Raw genomic sequence first — 21,128 nt, 5'->3', positions numbered from 1 at the left:
TGGCACCCTTAAAAAAATGAGAACGCTAGAATTAACGACATGGTAAGAACCTTAAAAATAAGTTCAGAATTACTATCACACACACATCTGCAGTTTTGCACATGACACTAAACTGGGAGGGGCAGCTAATGCTGCAGATGATAGAATCGGGATTCAAGATTATCCTAACAGATTGGAGAACTGGGTCCCAACTAATAGAATGAATTTCAATAGGGACAAATGTCAGGTTCTACACTAGGCAGGAAGAACCAGCTGCACAAATATAAGATTGGGGGACATCTGGCTTGTCAGTAGTTCATGTGGAAAGGATCTAAGGGTCTTAGGAGACCACAGTCTTAGCATGTCAACAATCTGATGTAGCTGCGGAAAAAGCTAATGCTATTCAAGGCTGCACTAACAAAAGTATAGTGCCCAGTTCAAGGGAAATAATAAGACGGCTCTCTATTCTATTTTGGTGATATCAAACCTAGAATATTGTGTCCAGTCCTGGGTGCCACAATTTAAGAAGGATATTGACAAGCTGGTGGTAAGAGCTGTTTGACAATGCAATGGACTTCCTCGGAAGATGGTTGACTCTCCTTCCTTGGAAGTTTTTAAACAGAAGTTGGATGGACATCTGTCATGGATGCTTTGGTTGAGATTTTGCATTGCAGAGGGTTGGACTAGATGACCCTCAGGATCCCTTCCAACTCTACAGTCTATGATTCTGTTATTTTTAATTAGTCTGACTGTGCACATAAACAGTACCTATTATAGTAGTCATATGTAGCTAGAGATTTGGGAGAAATTCAATTCAGATTAAAAGCAAAACCTACGTTATTCACATATTCTGAAACCACATGCAAAGTGAAACAGACCCATTCTTCAAAATCTGCACTTCTTTGAATTTTGGAATGCAGTTCTCCAGCCAAGTAACGTCCACAAAATGCATATATTAGTAATAAAACTAAAACAAAAAACAAAAACATGCATACATACAAATATGCATTGTGTCTGGGAAAATTGCTTTGCAAAAACTGTCTGTCATATTATTAGCATTAAATTTATTTATTCACGAGCAGGTCCCAGGGTGTGTTACCGTAATCTAAAATGCAATGCTAAAAGCAGTTTAAGCAAATCACAAGAGTAGGGCAGGTCCCAAAAACACACTTCTCAGGTGTCAAAAGCCAGGGCAAAGAGGCATATCATCAGCATACGATTAAAAACTGTATAACGAAGGTGCCAGACATACAGTGAGGGGGGGGAAGTATTTGATCCCCTGCTAAATTTGCCCGTTTGCCCTCTGACGAAGAAATGACCAGTCCATACTTTTAATGGTAGGTTTATTGTTGCTGTGAGAGATGGAATAACAACAGGAAAACCCCCAGAAACCCAGAAGACAAAAGTTAGAGATTGATGTGCATTATAATGAGTGAAATAAGTATTTGATCCTCTATCTTTTTTAAAAAATAATTTTTATTAATTTACAACAAAAACAAAAACACACAATAATTTCACATCCAATTTTTCACAAAGTATTTCTTTTCTGGACTTCCTTTAGCTTTTCCGTAAATCGTTCATAGTCATTATTTAAGTTACGCATTCCTTAGGTTTGTATTGTCATTATTTGAACCTTTCTTTTTCTATTCCCTTTTAACAATACTTCTCACATTTCACAGTGCTTCTTTAAATCCCTCTAGCGTTATCTGTCCCTCACTTATACTTTTCAGATATTCCACAAACTTTCCCCAGTCCTCGATGAACTTTTGGTCTCTTAAATATCTAATCTTCCCAGTCAATTTATCCAACTCGGCATAGTCTAACAGCTTCATTCTCCATTCTTCCATCGTCGGTATTTCCTGTTGTTTCCATTTCTGAGCCAGTAGCACTCTTGCAGCTGTCACTGCATATTGAAAAAATTTACTGTCCTTTCTCTTTATCTCATTTCCTAAAACTCCTAACAGAAAGGCCTCTGGTTTCTTTATAAATGTATATTTTAATATCTTCTTCAATTCATTATATATCATTTCCCAGAAGCCTTTCACTTTCTTACATTCCCACCACATATGGTAAAAAGAACCTTCTTTATCTTTACATTTCCAACACTTATTACATGTCTTATACATTTTCGCTAATTTTACCGGTGTTATGTACCATCTATAAAACATTTTCATAACATTTTCTTTTAATGTCATACATGCTGTAAATTTTAAATTCTCCTTCCATAGCCTTTCGCAGTCTTCAAATTGCATGTTATAACCGAAATCTCTGGCCCTAACTTCCTCATCCTTCAAATTCCATTCTAACAACAGCTTATACATTTTGGATAAAATTTTAAAATCATTATTTATTATTTCTATCTGAAATTTTGAATCCTTGTCTGCATAACCGCATTCTTTAAAGTCTTTCCTAAACATTTCATTTATTTGAAAATAATGCAACCAGTCATATACATGTTCTTTAACCTGTTCATATGGTTTCATTTTCCATTTTCCTCCTTCTTTAAATAACAATTGGCCATATGTGATCCAATTACCTCTCATATTGATTTTCCTTACACTCATAACTTCTAATGGAGATAACCAGTGTGGTACTCTAGGTTCTAATAGGTTTTTATACCTATCCCAAACTTCAATTAAAGGACCTCGGAAGATGTGGTTCTCAAAACCTTTATGGATTTTCTTCTTCTCACACCATAGGTACGCATGCCATCCAAATCTGTTATCGAACCCCTCTAAGTCTAACAATTCCTTATTTTCTAATTTTATCCATTCTTTCAACCAGCAAAGGCATGATGCCTCATAGTATAATTTCAAGTCAGGCAGGGCAGAGCCTCCTCTTTCTCTCACATCTGTTAGTAGCTTAAATTGAATTCTCGGCTTTTTGCCCTGCCAAATATATCTTGAAATCGCTCTTTGCCACTCTTTGAAAATCCTGTTCCCCTTAATTATGGGGATAGCCTGAAATAAGAATAACATCCTTGGAAGCACATTCATCTTAATTGTAGATATTCTGCCCCAAAAGGACAGTTTCATTCTTCCCCACACCTCCAAGTCCTTTCTTATTCCATTCCATACCGGTTCATAATTGTTCTTGAATAAGTCTATATTTTTAGAGGTTAACCATATTCCTAAATATTTCACCTTTTTAACCACCTCTATCTCTGTTTGCTGTTGCATTATTTCTATTACACTTTGGTCCATGTTCTTCGCGATCATTTTCATTTTCTTCTTGTTTAGTCTAAAACCTGCCACTCCTCCAAATTGTTCAATTTCCTCCAATACTTCTTTTGCAGTACTTATTGGATCTTCTATCGTTATTACCAAATTGTCTGCAAACGCTTTAATTTTATATTCATTTTGGCCAATTGTCACTCCCTTTATTTTTCCATTTTGTCTAATTGAATTTAAAAGGACTTCTAGCACCGTTATAAATAATAATGGCGAAAGTGGGCATCCCTGTCTTGTTCCTTTTGATATCTTTACTTCTTCTGTAATTACGTTATTTATAATAAGTTTAGCTTTTTGTTCTGTATAAATTGCCTTTATTCCATTGAAGAATTCTTTACCAACATCCATGTATTCTAAATTTTTCAGCATAAAGTCCCATGCTATGTTGTCAAAAGCCTTTTCTGCATCCACAAACATCATTATGGCTTGTTTCTCATTCCTGGCAGACAGATATTCCACAATATTGATTATATTCCTTATATTATCCTTCATCTGCCTACCTGGAATGAAACCTGCCTGATCCTTATGAATGATTTCTAGTAGTATGCTTTTCATTCTTTTTGCAAGGATCCCTGCGAATACTTTATAGTCCGTATTTAGCAGTGAGATCGGCCTATAATTTTTAACTTGAGTTAAGTCCGAATCCTGTTTTGGAATAAATGTAATGTATGCTTCTTTCCATGTTTCCGGAATGTCTCTTTCCCTTAAAATGTTATTCATTACTTCTTTCAATGGCGTCGTCAACACAGATTTCATTTCTTTATAATAACTTGCGGTGAATCCATCTGGACCTGGAGCCTTTCCCCTCTTTAAATCTTTTATTGCTTCTTTTATCTCCTCAATTTCTATTGGGGCGTTTAACTGTTCTTTTTTATCTGTCGGGATCTTCTGCACTTCTTTCTCCTTCAAGAATCTCTCTATTTTCCTCAAATTGTTTCTTTCTCTATTTTTATATAATCTTCTGTAGTAGTCCAAGAATCCTTTTCTGATCTCCTTCGGATTGACTATCTCTTCTCCTTCCACTATAATTTTAATTATTGTATTCTGCTCTTTTCTTTTTTTGATTTGCCATGCAAGCCATTTTCCTGATTTGTTCGCAAATTCAAAACTTTGTCTTAATTTTTTGATATTCCATTCCACTTCTCTATTTATTATCATTGCAAACTGAGTTTGTAGAACTTTAATGTTTTCTTTTATTTTTTGACTGTTTGGTTGCTTAATTAATTTTTGTTCATTGTCCATTATCTGCTTCAAAATTTCTTTTTTACCTTTTTCTCTGTTTGTATTCTTGATTGAGTTCTGCTGGATGAAAAATCCTCTCATCACTGCCTTGCTTGCATCCCAAACCACATTTATCTTTGTGCCCTTGTTGCAATTGTCAACAAAGTATTCCGTTAACCTCTTTTGTGCTTTTTCTGTAATTTTCTGATCATCTAAGAGATAGTCATTCATCTTCCATCTGAAAGCTCTTTCCTCAAAACCTTTTAGTTCAGATTTTATTGGACTATGATCCGAAATCACTTTCGGTTGAATTTCTATTTGTAGGGTTCTTGGAGTCAATTCATTCGAAATCCAAATTTGATCTATCCTTGACATTGACTGGTTCGGTTCTGAATAGTAAGTAAATTGTTTGTCCAATGGGTGTCTAAGTCGCCAAATGTCTATCAAGTTACAATTCTTTATCATTGAAAAAAAAGATTTGGGTAATTTCCCTTCTTTACTTGTTCCCTCTCTAAGTCTATCCATTTCTAGTGAGACCGCTCCATTCATATCACCCATTATTATAATTTTCTGATCCATGTACTCAAATAGTTTTTCTTCCAAAGTTTTGTAGAACTCAGTCTTATTGCCATTAGGTGCATAGATCCCGACTATAATCAAATTTTCTCCTTGCCATTTGATCCGAGCTGCTATTATCCTTCCTTCTTCATCTTTAAAGATTTGTTGAGCTTCAATTTTATTTTTTATATACATGACCACTCCTCTTTTTTTCTCCTTGTCTGAAGATATGAATTCATTTCCTAATCTTTTATTAATCAGTATTTTTTTGTGTCTTCTTGCCACATGTGTCTCTTGTAAACAAATGATATCTAAATTTTTCTTTTTTAAAAATTGTTCAATTTTATTCCTCTTTTTTATCATTCATCCCATTAATATTCCAATTCCAAATTTTTAACACCATGATGTCCTGATTTCAAATAACTTTTATTTATATATCTATAATTTAGCTGTTTCTTCTTCTTCCCCTTCTTCTTCCTCATCTGTTTTCTTTCCATTCTCTCCCTCTTCTTCCTCTGGTTCTGACCCCCCTGGTGCTCCTCCGTCTGCTCCTTTGGTTTCATCCTTTTCTGATCTTAATTCCTTATATTTCCTCAGAAATTTCCCGGTCTCCTCTGGGCTTGTCAATCTGTGCCTCTTGCTTCTATACGCAAATGAAATTCCTTCCGGGAACTCCCATCTAAATTCAATGTTGTTTTTCTTCAGCATCTGTACCAATGGTTTATATGGGTCTCTTCGTTTGAGTAATCTGATTGGTGTATCTTTAAAAATGATCATGAAAATCCCATCTATACACAGTCTCTTTTCTCTATTCTTTTGTAGGATCATATTTCTCATTTCTTTATCTTTAAATGTAATCAAACAGTCTCCTGCAAATCTTCTTGCTTTGGTTGTTCTTAAGTATTTGATCCTCTATCAACCAACCAGATGTCAGGCTACCTGGTATCTTCACTGTATGTAACGAGCTGAGATTAGAAGCACCTGCTGTAAGGGAGAGGTCTTACCTGTAATCCCAGCTCGTTACAGTACCTGTACAAAAGACACCTGTCAACAGAAGCAAATACGCCCAGGAACCTCACCTAAATGCTGGAGAGGGTGCACCTCCACAGGCACATACCTCCACATGTGGTGGGAATGCCCCCAAATCCAACTATTCTGGACAACAGCCATACGAGAAATATGTAAAATAACTAAGCAAGTACTAGAAATCACCCCAGAACTGGCCCTACTAAACATCTTCCAAGACAATAATGCCCATTTACATCACAAAGAACTCATAACCCGCCTACTTTCAGCAGCCAGAAACATCATAACCAGACACTGCAGAGACCTGTCAGGAGTAAGCATGGACCAATGGTACCAAATAGTATGGGAAACAGCCCTACTAGAAAAATTAACCAATAAACTGAAACTGACACAGGGACAAATAGAAGAAGACGCCTTCACCCTGGTATGGCTCCCCTTTATCACATACACAGCCCCACAAGACAACGGCAAAAATCCACCAACAGCATACGAATCAATATGGCTAACCTGATCCAAAACACCCACCCACCCCACTCACACATGAAAACAAAGCTCACCACAGCCAATCACAAACGAACAACCACACCCTAGGCCAACCCCAACCTCTCTCACCACCAAAGGAACACAAGCGAATAGCGGAGAACCTGCACAAGCGATGCTGACACAAAACCCCACATATATTAAGTAAAATAGAAACATTGCCACCCCACCCCAGCCCCACTCGCCCTTCCCCCCTCCACCTCTTTCCCCCTTTTCATATTAATGTAACACTAATGTCTCAACAAATGAAACTGATCTGTAAAAATGTTACTTGGAAAAGAAAAGAAAGAGGAACACTTCTCATACTTTTGTAAACCAATAATTTTTAAAAATAAAAATACATTTAAAAAAAAACATGATCGTAAAATTGTAGAGCTGGAAGGAGCCTGGTGTGAGGCTCGAACCCACAACATTGAGATTAAGAGTCTCGTGTTCTAGCGACTGTCATCCAATCTTGCTCAAATATTTGTGTATCACTTTTGTTTCCCTCCTTCTCCTCAGAGGGCTGGGAAATAGAAACCTAAAGGTTTGTGGAATGGTCCCTGGACGTTAATTAATAACTAGAGCAGGGCTGCAGCATGGAACTTGAGTCCAGATTCTGTTTACATTGGTGGAGCATGCTGTCAGTCACTAGCCTCTCCCCACTACAGAGAAGGATATAAACAAGAGGTGGCAGTGGCTGCAGATACACAAGAAGCGGAGTGGGTGAGTAGGAACTTCTCGGAGGATTACCCAAAGGGTAAGCAAGGGAAGTTGGTGACTCCATCAGTTCCTTCCCCAGCAGCTGAATATTGAGATGTTTCTATTTTGGAGAAATATTTCTTAATACGCAATACCAAGTATCACTTCTCAGAATGTGTACTTTCCAATAATTGAGTAGCTTTTAAGCTTATTTGGTGGGGAGGTAAAGATACGTAGTGTTTTTGGCAAAGTATCATAAAAGGAATCAAAGAAAAAGCAGGGTGTGAGCTTCCCTTGCCCCCTTGGTTTTGCTGTTAGACAACATTAAGGATGTTTTTAAAATGAAAGATCTAACTGTTAAAGTATTGTTAATAGGTTGTTTTCAACACAAATACTGAATGCCTTTTTAAAAGCAACAATACCTTCGTTTAAGAAAAGAAAATCTGGTGAGAGGTAACTTAATACAATTGCTCATATTGTTAGCAATTTGTTAACTTAATGCAACATATATAGGATAGATTGAAACAAGCAGCTGCTTGTTAAATTTCTGGATTAAAGTCATATGGAAATGTTAGGTAGGAAATTCTAAAGATTACAGTGGTACCTCACAAGACGAAATTAATTCGTTCTGCGAGTTTTTTCGTCTTGCGAATTTTTCGTCTTGCGAAGCACAGAACTGCACCTCTTCAAGCAATGCGCCCGGTTTTAAGAAAAAGGAAACAAATAAATGTTGGAAATGTAAAGAGAATGAAGGTACATTCTTTCACCTTTGGTGGACGTGCCCAAAGATTAAGGCTTTCTGGGAGATGATCTATAATGAAATGAAAAAGGTATTTAAATATACTTTCCTGAAGAAACCAGAGGCCTTTCTCCTGGGCATAGTCGGCCAATTGGTGCCAAAGAAGGACAGAACTTTCTTTATGTACGCAACAACAGCAGCAAGAATACTGATTGCAAAGTATTGGAAGACACAAGATTTACCCACCCTGGAAGAGTGGCAAATGAAGGTGATGGACTATATGGAATTGGCGGAAATGACTGGCAGAATCCGAGACCTGGGAGAAGAGTTGGTGGAAGAAGACTGGAAGAAATTTAAAGACTATCTGCAGAAACACTGTAAAATTAATGAATGTTAAAATGATGTTGGATTGAAAATAAGTGGCATTAGCAACAAAGTTAACAAGAGTATGCAAAATTGAATTGATAATGGATGAAAATATAGAGTTATAATATGTTAAGATACAGAGTTAAGATAAACGAAAGAGGGTAAGGATTTGCTGATTTGATTACTTAAATGGGAATACAAAAAGGGGAGGTGTGAGGAGGCCAAGGAAATAAGATAATGAGTTAGGGTTACAAAAAATGGATTTGTTTTTATTCTTCTTTTTATTTTTCATGTATTTTTCTATGGTTTTTTTGTATTTCTTTCTTTTTATATGACCTTTTTAAATTTATGTTTTTGTAAAACTTTAATAAATATCTTTTTTTAAAAAAAAACAAATTCGCAAGACGTTTTCGTCTTGCGAAGCAAGCCCATAGGGAAATTCGTCTTGCAAAGCAACTCAAAAAACGAAAAACTCTTTCGTCTTGCGAGTTTTTCATCTCACGAGGCATTCGTCTTGCGAGGTACCACTGTAACTCTTTGGCTGCGAGGACGTTCTTCACCTGAGTATAACCTGGTGGCTGTTGGTTGTTTTCCTGATACTATGAATTTTTAATCATATAAGTTTGCACATTTTAAATTTACATTTGGTTATATTAAAAGCACAGTACAGTATTCCGGGGTGAAACTATGCTTTATTTCACTGAGGTCAAAGACACAGTTTGGCACACACACACAAACACGCCATAGGCATTTGCATACACAAACACATCTCAAACATTTGTTCCTAACAAGTAGACAAAATATTATTTGAATACAAAGTTTTGCTTTAAAAAAAAACAAAAACCCAGCATAATTTACACAACAGAATATCCAAAATAACTTTTATCAACAAGTAATAAAAAGTATGCATTTTTTTACAGTGTTAGGGGATATAATTTATATCTATTTAGAGCATTATAATGTTTTTGCTGCAGGTTAGCTGTGAGATAAATAAATTGTTCTTATATATTAAAGGCCAGAGCCAAACTGACTGAGGATGGGGGTGGGTGGGGAATAAGAGTGCAAAGAACAATATACGTGCATGGAAACGTGAATCAGGATTGCTCACTTACGAACAGGAAGACTGGGCATGCAAGCTAATCCCTGAAGCCCTGCAGGCTGGGAGCCTCAATGACACCCCTCAGGATAGGGATTATTATGACTGGAATGTAATTGAAATCAATAAGATTTTGGAACACAATAATAAAGAAAATCATCAATTCCAGCACCTGGGGGCCACCTTATCTAAATTATATAATTTGGTATCTTAATGATTGATATTATTAATTGTATTATAAATTGGTATTGTTATTATGAGGCTATTATTGAATTATAATTGAAAATTAATAAAAATATTATAAAATATATTTTAATAAATTTTTATTAGGAATTTAAACAAAACATATTATCTTAAAACATATCATCCTTAATTACCCCCTATTTTTCCACCTCCCCCCTCCCTCCCATAAAACAATCCACCCTCCCCACCCCACCCCTTGACTTCCCTCAGTTCCAATCTCTGGTTTCTCTATAAATGCTATTCTCTGCATGCTACAAAATTGTATAGATCCTTAATTTGTCTGACTAGTTATTATCAATAAAAAGTTTGTGAGTGTTTATTCAAAACCTGCCAAGGAATCCAATTCACTTTGTTGCATCTTTAAGTACTTTGTAAAAGGTTCCCATTCCTCTTTAAAATCACAGTTATCCTTGTCCCGTAGTTTATGTGTCAATTTTGCCAATTCTGCATAATCCATCAATTTCTCTTGCCATACTTCTTTAGTCGGGGTTTCCTCAGTCTTCCATCCTTGTGCTATTAAGACTCTCGCCACAGTTATCGCATACATAAAAATGTTTTTCAGCTTCTTTGGCAGGTCTTTCCCTATAATCCCTAACAAAAATGCTTAAAATTATTATAAAAATAAAATAAAAATGACACCCCTCTGGAGGCAGCAAAAAAAAATGTGGCTACCCACCCCCCACCCTTACCCCCAACTAACTTTTTATCCAACTAACTTTTTCCACCAGTGCCCTTCTTACTGGCTCTTCTATGCCTTTTAGCAGCAGCCTGGCCTGCAGAATTAATTCTGTCTCTGAATATTTTCCTGCCAGGCAGATGACAGAGTGAGGAACCCTCTTCCCAGCACTTTGTTTATCTGCATGCCAAACTACAAACTGACAAACTACAATTCCCAGGATTCCATGAGGGGGCACCATTTTCTGAGTTCCCTGGGAAGAGGGATTGATTGCTAAACCACTTTATCAGATGCGCAGAATTATCCTAAATTGGCCAAGTGATGTACACACAAATGCTTGGGAGGCAGAGGGTATGGAGAGGTCAAGAGGGAAACAAAATGCAAAAAACAAACAAACCAGGCAGTTGGTAATCGTGTAAAGGGAAATAATAATAATACCCCGCCCTTCTGGGTATAAATACCCAGCCACTCTGGGCTGCTCCCAGCAAAATATAAAAACAATAATATGTCACACAGTAAAAACTTCCCGAAACAGAGACCAGCAGATAATTGTCACTGTAACTATTTAGGGAGTGATTGTTAAACCACTTTGTTGTTTTTTTTTAAAAAAATACATATTTATTAAAGTTTTAGAAAACAAAGAATTCATCATTTCAAAATGTATCATTTCCATACATAAAGCTCAAGAAAAACAACAATATGTAACAGAAAAAGGAAAAAAATAAAAGAATAAAAATAAAAAACAGAAAAAAGAAAAACACTCTTTCTTAAATTTGTAAAGTTCCATGCCCCTCTGTCTTGACCTCCTCACATCCCCCTTTTTTGTGTTCCTCTTTACTCCAATCAGATTCAGCAAATTCAAAACCTTGTTTCAACCATACTTAATGTTATATTCTAATTATTATGTCCCCATTTTCCATTTTTTAATCCGTACCTCATCTTATAAAGTATGACATAATATTGTTCTATTCATAACCCCTTATCCTTTTTTTTCTTAGATTCTTCTTTTCACACACCTTTGGCCAAGGTCACACAAACCCTGTTACTTTTACTTCCCACATCCTATTGACACTCAAAGATTTTACAATATTTTTGTAGATAGTCCTTAAACTTTTTCCAGTCCTGTTCCATCGATTCTTCTCCCTGGTCACGGATTCTGCCAGTCATTTCAGCCATCTCCATGTAGTCTATCACTTGCGTCTGCCATTCCTCCACGGTGGGTAGATCCTGTATCTTCCAATATTTAGCTAAAAGTATTCTTGCTGCTGTTGTTGCATACATAAAGAATGTTCTATCTTTCTTTGGCACCCATTGGCCAACTATGCCCAAGAGAAAGGCCTCTGGTTTCTTGGGGAAGGTACTTTTAAGTACTTTCTTAAGTTCATTATATATCATTTCCCAGTAAGCCTTAACTCTTGGGCAAGTCCACCAGAGGTGAAAGAATGTTCCCTCAGCTTCTTTACATTTCCAACATTTATTATCAGGCAGGTGATAAATTTTAGCAAGCTTGACTGGGGTCATGTACCACCTGTAAATCATTTTCATAATGTTCTCCTTTAAGGCAATACATGCCGTAAATTTCATACCGGTGGTCCACAACTGCTCCCAATCAGCAAACATAATATTATGACCTAGATCCTGCGCCCATTTGATCATTGCTGATTTGACCGTTTCATCCTGCGTGTTCCATTTCAACAGCAAGTTATACATCTTTGACAAAATCTTAGTTTTTGGTTCTAACAGTTCTGTTTCCAATTTCGATTTATCCACCTGGAAGCCAATTTTTCTATCCAAATTATAGGCCTCTCTTATTTGATAGTAATGAAGCCAATCTCGCACTTTGTCTTTTAATTTTTCAAAACTCTGCAGTTTCAATCTGTCACCTTCTTGTTCCAAAATTTCCCAATATTTTGGCCATTTAGCCTCCATATTGAGCTTTTTCTGAGCCTTAGCTTCCATAGGTGACAACCACCTTGGGGTTTTACTTTCCAGCAGGTCTTTATATCTTATCCAGACATTAAACAAAGATTTTCTGACAATATGGTTTTTGAATGCCTTATGAGCTTTAACCTTGTCGTACCAAAGATATGCATGCCACCCAAAAACATTATTAAAACCTTCCAAATCCAAAATGTCTGTATTTTCAAGAAGCAGCCAGTCTTTCAGCCAGCAGAATGCTGCTGATTCATAGTACAATTTAAGGTCTGGCAGGGCAAATCCACCTCTTTCTTTTGCATCAGTTAAAATTTTAAACTTAATTCTAGGTTTCTTGCCCTGCCAGACAAATCTAGAGATGTCTCTCTGCCACCTCTTGAAACAATCCATCTTGTCCAAAATTTGCAAGGATTGAAATAAAAATAGCATTTTAGGCAATACATTCATTTTTATAGCTGCAATTCGACCCAACAAGGAAAGCTTCAAGTTAGACCAGATTTCTAAGTCTTTTTTAACTTCTGCCCAACATTTCTCATAGTTCTCTTTAAATAAGTTCAAATTTTTCGCCGTCATATTAATCCCTAGGTATTTCACTTTCTTAACCACCGTTAAACCTGTTTCATTCTGAAACCTATCCTTTTCCATTGGAGTTAAATTCTTCTCTAATACTTTAGTTTTTACCCTGTTTAGTCTAAATCCCGCCACATGACCAAATTCTTTAATCAATTCCAAAGCTCTTTTCATACTGGATTCCGGCTCCTGTAAAGTTAGAACCAAATCATCTGCAAAGGCTTTCAATTTATATTGTTTGGCTCCGACCTGAATGCCTTTTACAAATCGGTCCCCTCTTATCATGTTTAGCAGCACCTCCAGGACCGAGATAAATAATAATGGAGAGATAGGGCAGCCCTGACGTGTTCCTTTTTCTATCCTAAAATCTTCAGTCACCACATTGTTTACAATCAATTTTGCTTTTTGTTCTGAATATATTGCTCCTATACCATTTTCGAACCCTTGACCCACTCCCATCCCTTTCAAATTCTTCTTCATAAAACTCCAAGAGATATTATCAAAGGCTTTCTCCGCATCGATAAAAACTAAAACAGCTTTCGTGTTGATATTCCTTTGCAACAACTCCAGAATGTCAATTATATTCCTTGTATTATCAGACAGGTGTCTGCCTGGGAGAAAGCCTGCCTGGTCCTTATGTATTACTTCCATTAATACTTTTTTAAGTCTGCTAGCTAAAATGTCTGCAAAGATTTTGTAATCCACATTCAAAAGGGAGATGGGACGGTAGTTCTTTAGTTGTGTCTTTTCAGCTTCTGTCTTGGGTATCAATGTGATGTATGCTTCTTTCCACGATTCAGGCGCCTTTTTCCCTTCCAAAATCTCATTACACACCTCCTTTAATGGTTGAATTAAGAGATCTTTCAAAGTTCTGTAGTATTTGGAGGTTAGTCCGTCCGGTCCTGGAGATTTGCCCAGTTGCATGTTCTGAATGGCACCTTCAATTTCTTGTTCTGTAATTTGCTGGTTCAATACTAATTTATTTTCTGAAGATATTTTTTGTAATCCATTGGTTCTTAAAAATTGGTCTATCTCAGTTTCTTTCTGCGGCCCTTGCGTATAAAGTTGTTTAAAATATCTCTGAAAGCACCTTCTAATCTCCTCGGGGTTCTGTATGTTTTTTCCGTTGATCTCAAGATTTGTGATCGTATTTAACTTCTGTCTTTTTTTCAGTTGCCACGCCAATAGTTTCCCACATTTATTAGCTGACTCAAAAGTCTTTTGTCTCATTTGTTTAATTTTCCACTCTATTTCTTCATTAATCAATTTCATATATTGCACCTGATATAACTTAATCTCTCTTAGAGTCTCTTTTGAGTTTGGTTTAACTCTTAACTTCTTCTCCCCTTGTTTTATTTTTTCCAAAATTTTCATTTTCTTCTCATTTTGAGATCTCTTTTTTATTGCATTCTGTTGAATCAAGAACCCTCTCATGACCGCTTTGCTTGCGTCCCAAACCGTTCTTTTTTCAACCGTAGTTCTCATATTAATTTCAAAATAGTCTTTCAGAGTCTTTTGGGCCTTCCTTACGATATCTTGGTTTCTTAGTAAGGTGTCATTCATCCTCCATCTGAAGGAGCCGATAGGTGTTAGTTTCATTTCCATCTTTACCGCATTATGGTCGGAGCAGGTTTTTGGGCAGATTTCCACCTTTTTTATTTTAGGTGCCAGGCCTCTAGTTGTCCAAATTTGGTCGATCCTTGTCCATGTCATTTTGGCTTCAGAAAAGAATGTTCCCTCTCTACCTAGGGGATTTTTAGTCCTCCAAATATCAATCAAATCCATATTGTCAGTCAGTTCAAAAAAGGTTTTTGGTAGTCTGCCCTCTTTCGTTATGGTCTGTCTTTGTGCTTTATCCATGTTCGTGGACACCACTCCATTCATGTCTCCCATCATAATAATATTGTTATAGTCAATAAAGTCCATCAACGTCTCATGCAATTTCTTGTAAAACTCTGATTTCCCCTCATTTGGTGCATAAATTCCTAGGATCAGAAATTTCTCTCCTTGTGTTTGGATTTCTATTGCCAAAATTCTTCCTTGTTCATCTTTAAAGAGAAGCTTTGGTGATAGGCTTTCTTTTGCATAAATTGCCACACCTCTTTTTTTAACCTTATCTGATGAGATAAATTCTTGGCCTAATTTTTTATTAATTAACACTTTTCTGTGCAGCCTAGTCACATGTGTTTCCTGCAAGCAAATTATGTCCAATTGTTCCTTTTTTAATAAATGAAAAACCTTCTTCCTTTTTTCCGGGGAGTTTAGACCGTTGGTATTCCAACTTAGTAGTTGCAGAGACATGTTGAGATGGTGTTATTTTCCTCCTGTTGCTCCCAGAAGTGGCGTGTCTTTAGGATCTTTCAATTCCCCAGGTGCAGGTATTAGACTTGATGATCCCGATCCTGGATCGCTTGGCTCTTCAATCCCTTTCTGAAGGTCTTCTCCGTAGTCGTGCAAAAATTTGTCTTTATCTTCCACCGATTTGATTTTAACTTTTTTCCCTCTGAAGGTAAAGGAAATCCCTTGGGGGAATTCCCATCTGAAGATAATCCTGTTGCTTCTCAGAAGTTGCACCAGATCACCGTAATTCCCTCTGAGCTCCAACAAATGCTTAGGAATATCCTTATAAATTTCCAACCTTGATTCTTGGATCTCTAATGGCGTCTTAAAGTGCGCACTCAGGATTTTGTCTCTTTCCTCCCTCGTTCTGAGGGAGATTAGACAGTCTCTCGACCTAATCTTCCTCCCTCCCTTTCCCAGTCTGAATGCGCTCACAATTTTAAAGTCCTTTTCTTCTTCCAAGGGCCAAGATTGTGTAAATTCCTTCGTGAGGTACTCAGTTAGATTTTCGTTGTCAATTTCCGGTACAGATCTGATCCTTAAATTGATTTCCTTATTTTTCAGTTCAATCATAGACAGCAGTGCCTGGTGTTCTCCTATCTGTTTGCGCATAGGTTTGATTTCTCCCTGAACTTCTTCAACTTTCTGCTTTGCCTCTTCAGCAATTTTACGGTTTGCGGTAGTGTCTTCCACCAACTTTCCAATAGTTTGTGCATTTAAGTTTACTTGTTGAGTCAAATTATTAATGCTTGCGGTGTTTTGGTCTATCTTGTCTGACTGGTCAGAAACTTGTTTACTTAAACCTTCCAACTTTTCAAATATTTTATTTAATACTGAAGTAAAGTCCCCACCTGAGGCCATTCCTTCCGGCCTAGGTTGTTCTATATCTTCCACTTGTGCCACAGGGATTGTGGGGACAGAGGATCTGCGCAGCTGAGAAGTTAAAGTAGTTTGCAGTGTTTTGGCTTTGGCTGATCTTGTCCTTCCGCTCATAACCCTTCTTATCTATACGTCAAGGTCGTTCTCACAGTCTGTCTTTCTCATGGAAATCCCCAAATCAACAGATGGAAAATTCCCCCAGTAGGTTGCCAAACCAAATTATTCCACTAGAGGGATACTGTAGTCAGGAAAACTCAGAAATGTCGCAGTTCATAAAAGTTAAAAGTTCCCTCTAGACGTTAAACAATATCCAATTTATAAAAGACCTTCAGACTCCTCTTAAATTCCTTAAATTTCCACAGAGTTACTCTTTGGCAAAGATAAGTTGTCTCAGCAAAGTGCGAGATATAAAGTAACAGTTCCAAAGTAGCCTTCAAATTCCAAACCCTGGCAGCTCAGTAGCCAGGGATTCAATGTTCTACGGTCCCGAAGTTCAAAGGAATCGGCTGGAAAAAGCTGATTTTTTTCACCCTCCTCCCCTCAATAAAATTGAGAGGGGGTCTTCAAAGCTTGATGTGAGAGTTTGCAACTTATTTATCCCAAAGTCTGGGGCTTGGGTTTTTAAAGAGTCTTTGCTTTGTTCTTGAAACAAAACCCGGGAGACGGACTTCCTGGTTGCGTCTCCCGCTTGTGTGCCAAATTCTTAAATTTGTCTTCATAAATCAAATAAAGTCCCCCACTTACGGGTTGAAGTTTGTAGCCGAATAGTCCCAGGAAAAGGGTCAGCGCTCACCGGCAGCAGCTTAGCGGCATCACTCCGCAAAAAGAGCGATCGACTCACAACGCCGCGCCACCCCCGACACGATCCGGAGCTCCTTACGGGGTCCCTTCACGTAGCGGAGGAGCGCTACAGGCGCCCGCCGAGTCCCACGACCACAGGCTATCCCCACCTGTGGGTTTCTAGCAGGGGTCTCCGCTTTGCCGTAGCGGACGACCCGTTTCTGCGGAGCTTCCCCTTCACGAGTGGAAGGAGACCGCCATTACCGTTCGCGCCGCCCCCGGAAGTCTGTTAAACCACTTTGATACTTGTTGCTCTCAAACAGGAACAGGGATCTCCTAACAGCTCTCAGCACCCTCAACAAACTATAGTTCCCAGTATTCTTTGAGGGAAGCCATGATGACCATTTAAAGTGGTATAATACTGTCAACCAGCTCATGGGCGTAGCCAGGATCTTTGGGGGGGCAGGATTTGGTTGGGGGGTCCGGACTTTTGTTAGGGGGGCAGAACCGACATGATTGGTCAGTTAGTTAAGTATTTACAGTATATTGTTTTACTTCCTCGGGGGGGGAGCTGCTCCCCCCGCTACACCCATGAACCAGAGTCCTTTTTTAACTCATAGAAGCTTATGCTGGATATAATTTGCTAGTCTTTATGTTACCATGAGACTCTTGGTTGCTTTTGCTGTGAAACAGAATTAACACAGCAGTTTCCCACCTTGGGAATTGTTTTAAGCAAATCATTTTAACAGTGTAGTGGCATAATGTCCGAGTGGGTTCTGGACGCAGTGGGAGTCTGAGTGGTTGTCAGTTAAGAACATAAGATCTTGCTGGATCAAGCCAATGGTCCATCTAGTCTAGAATCCTGTTCTCACAATGGCCATTCAGATGCATCTGGAAAACTCTCAATCGCAACTCCAGTGGTTTCCAGCAACTGGTATTCAGAAGCATTGCAGCCTCTGAACTGGAGGCAGAGCACAGCCATCGTGGCTTGTAGCCACTGATAGCCATGTCCTCCATGAATTTGTCCAGTCCTCTTTTAAAGCCACCCAAAATTGGTGGCCGTCACTGCCTCCTGTGGGATTGAGTTCCATAGTTTAACACACAATTGTACACTGCATTATCCTAACAAGAGTTTCTGGCACCTCTATACAGGTCTTTAGGAAGCCAGCATGGTTAATCCAGGTAAGAGAGCCTGTTTACTTTCTTGGGGGTTGGGTAACTGTAACCTTACAGTCCAAAGCAGTTGTCTCAAACTCTCAGTCAGTGACACAAACTCTCCTCGCCTCCACCCCCACTCAGCGCAGATTAAAATTGGAACCATGCTTCACCGTTAGGATCTGTTGACACTATGGCATTAATGTGTTAAAAATGTGTAGATTAGTAAAAATAACATTTTAAAAAATGTATTGTTTTAGAGAAATTGCTTTGCAAAAAAAAATGTGTGCACTAAGGAATATTGCATAAAAATGTATATATTAGGAGAAATCAGCATTGAAATGTTGGTAAATTTTCATGAGAATTTGTTTACATTTGCTTTTAAATCAAGCTGATATGGAAATGTGAACTGAACCTAAGACTGGAAAACATGAGGAACAGAAAGTAACTTAAACTGACAAACATGCCCATCACCTTGTAGCTCACCTGATGCTTTTTTGCATTTTGCAGTCATACCTCTGGTTGCAAACATGATCCATGCGGGAGGCACGTTCGCAACCTGCAGTGTTCATAGCCTGAAGCGTCGCGTCTGCGCACACGCATGATGCAATCCAAAGCTTCTGTGCATGCGCATGATGTCATTTTGTGCTTCTGTGCGTGCATGAGGGCCAAAACCCGGAAGTAACCCGTTCCAGTACTTCCGGGTTCGGCGCGGTCTGCAACCTGAAAACCCGCAACCAGCAGCGTTCGTAAACCAAGGTATGACTGTATATGTACTTGAGATCCATTATATCTTATTAAAACAAGTCTCTCTTTCAGGAGCTGTACTTTTGGGAGGTGCAGCCGGCTTGGGTAAGTAATCTGGATTTCCAGTTGGGCAAGTCTGGGTGATTATTTTGCTTGCAGCAGCATGAATGAAGCTTGCAAGTCATTGGAAATGGTGGAGCTCACAATGAAAGTCTGGCTTGATGACATCTGTGAAATGGCTTTGACAGAACACCTGGCATATCAAAACAGAATAACTGAAGGGATAGCCAATACCACTAAATTTAACAAAATTTGGATGCCCTTTCTGCATTAAGCAAATACAGTGATACCTCATGTTAAGTACTTAATTCGTTCCGGAGGTCCGTTCTTAACCTGAAACTGTTCTTAACCTGAAGCACCACTTTAGCTAATGGAGCCTCCTACTGCTGCCGGGCCACCGGAGCATGATTTTTGTTCTCATCCTGAAGCAACGTTCTTCACCCAAGATACTATTTCTGGGTTAGCGGAGTCTGTAACCTGAAGCGTATGTAACCTGAAGCGTATGTAACCCAAGGTACCACTGTATCTATATATCGTAGTCAGTTCCCCCACCTTTTTTTCAAGAAAAAAAGCACTGGTAGCCGGGATAGCCAAAGCAGGAAGGATGACAGGGGTGGGTGGATGGAGGAGAGAAGCAAACTGCCTTGACTGTCAGAAATGCAGCTGAAGTTATGGCAAGTTGTTGTGAGCAGGTGCTAGCAACGGAGGCACCTAGTGCTGGTGAAAAGGTTTGTTCCCCCCTCACTCCACTGGTCTCAGAAACAGTGACTGGTCTAGGGCTACTCTGATTTTTTAAAGCGAAAAAGGGACTTGAACCAAATTCTCCCCAAGCCCAAGTTTCTAGGCACCTGGTTGCCCGCCCCCCCCCTCCCAAAATCAATGAGGTCTGGACGCAAAATTATGCATTTGCTTGATTGGGCATATTTTTAAAATCCACCTTATTCATATGGCATTAAGTTGTTTTCTATTGCCTTTAAATATTGTGTTTTAATTGTTGTAAGCTGCTTTGGGACCTTGGGGTAAAAGGTGGATTGATGATGATGACAACGATAGGTGGAGAGCTTTACACGCCAAGTCGTCTGAATTAGGCGCTCCTAGTTTAATTATTTTAGATCAGGCTTCCTCAAACTCAGCCCTCCATATGTTTTTAGCCTACAGTTCCCATGATCCCTAGCTAGCAGGACCAGTGGTCAGCGATGATGGGAATTATAGTCTCAAACCATCTGGAGGGCCAAGTTTGAGGAAGCCTGTTTTAGATGAGAAGCAACCAGGAGCTGCTTCCCCTTTCGTCCTAGCAGGGCTCCATGAATTTGCCCCATGGAGCAAGCAATTTGCATTCTCACTCTCTCCTTGTACCAATTGCAAGAGCCATAAAATGATGTCAGAGGTTTTCCCCCAATCCCTACTCTCTTGCCATCCAGCAACTTTCCCTGATAGTGCGTGGAGGCTCAATGATCCACAGATGGCTTTCACTCCCCAATTACCAAGATAAGCACGTTCTCTCAGGGGGGGTGCAACAGACCACACACCCCCCCAACTGGAAACCACTGCCCTAAATACCCCAGCCCAAGAGCCTTAGCTTTTGAAATTAGAGTCTGTCAGTCAGGGCCCCACCATCCCAGGCCAGGTGGGAAAGGGCCTGCAAGGTCTCCTAGGACCCACAGCCAAGACGGTTAAGCACTGTGGTCTAGCCAATTTAGATTTAAGGCTTCTATCATGTAACATATTCCTAATTCTGTGTTCTTGCAGCAGTAACCACGATTGGTGTCCCAGCAGCACTGGCAGCAGCAGGCTTCACTGCAGCTGGAATTCTAACTGGCTCTCTGGCTGCAAAAATGATGTCGGCAGCGGCCATCGCCAATGGTGGAGGAGTAGCAGCTGGGAGCGCTGTTGCTGCGCTTCAGTCACTCGGTATGTCTGCTGCTCTCAGGACAAGAACCCCATGATTGGCAGAGCCAGTCTCCCCACCTTGAGCTCTTCATCACAATAATGGTGTGCCTTGATCTTCTTCTAGGTGCTGCTGGGCTGTCCACTGCTACCACAGCTGTAGTGACAGCTGGTGGAGCACTGCTGGCTGCCATCCTCGCTTAAGAAGAAGACACACATATGCAGAGGCCATATCTACTTGGAAAAGCAGTACTTGCAAAATTATGCTTTGCCGCCAACGGCATAAATGACCTTAAGCAAAATGTGATTTTAATCAATGCTATGTTGTTCCTACTGGCCGAGATATGCAACAACAAATAAAGCTTTGAGAATTAAACAACAACAAGTGTGTTAGCAAGAAAGGTGATAGGTGGTATCGCA

The 21,128-nt window shown here is 39.0% G+C and overlaps 1 protein-coding gene across 1 annotated transcript; it reads left to right on the top strand.

Annotated features, from left to right (window-relative positions):
• Nucleotides 1-7,131: 7,131 nt before the first annotated feature.
• On the top strand, nucleotides 7,132-21,093 carry LOC310767974 (uncharacterized protein). Its single transcript, XM_083625677.1, has 5 exons — nucleotides 7,132-7,293; nucleotides 18,012-18,041; nucleotides 18,834-18,866; nucleotides 20,571-20,732; nucleotides 20,836-21,093. The coding sequence occupies exons 2-5, from the start codon at nucleotides 18,029-18,031 to the stop codon at nucleotides 20,910-20,912; spliced, it is 285 nt and encodes a 94-aa protein (XP_083481803.1). The 5' UTR covers nucleotides 7,132-7,293; nucleotides 18,012-18,028; the 3' UTR covers nucleotides 20,913-21,093.
• The last annotated feature ends 35 nt before the right edge of the window (nucleotides 21,094-21,128 follow it).

This window comes from Podarcis filfolensis (assembly GCF_964270895.1).
Source record: "Podarcis filfolensis genome assembly, chromosome: 8".
Taxonomy (NCBI): domain Eukaryota; kingdom Metazoa; phylum Chordata; class Lepidosauria; order Squamata; family Lacertidae; genus Podarcis; species Podarcis filfolensis.
The sequence above is the reverse complement of the archived record's forward strand: the minus strand, read 5'-3'. Positions and strand labels throughout refer to the sequence as shown.

Coding starts and splice junctions, on each gene's coding strand:
- LOC310767974 (XM_083625677.1), top strand. Junction 18,867..20,570: donor GGGAGGTGCAGCCGGCTTGG/GTAAGTAATCTG, acceptor GTGTTCTTGCAG/CAGTAACCACGATTGGTGTC. Junction 20,733..20,835: donor TGCTGCGCTTCAGTCACTCG/GTATGTCTGCTG, acceptor ATCTTCTTCTAG/GTGCTGCTGGGCTGTCCACT.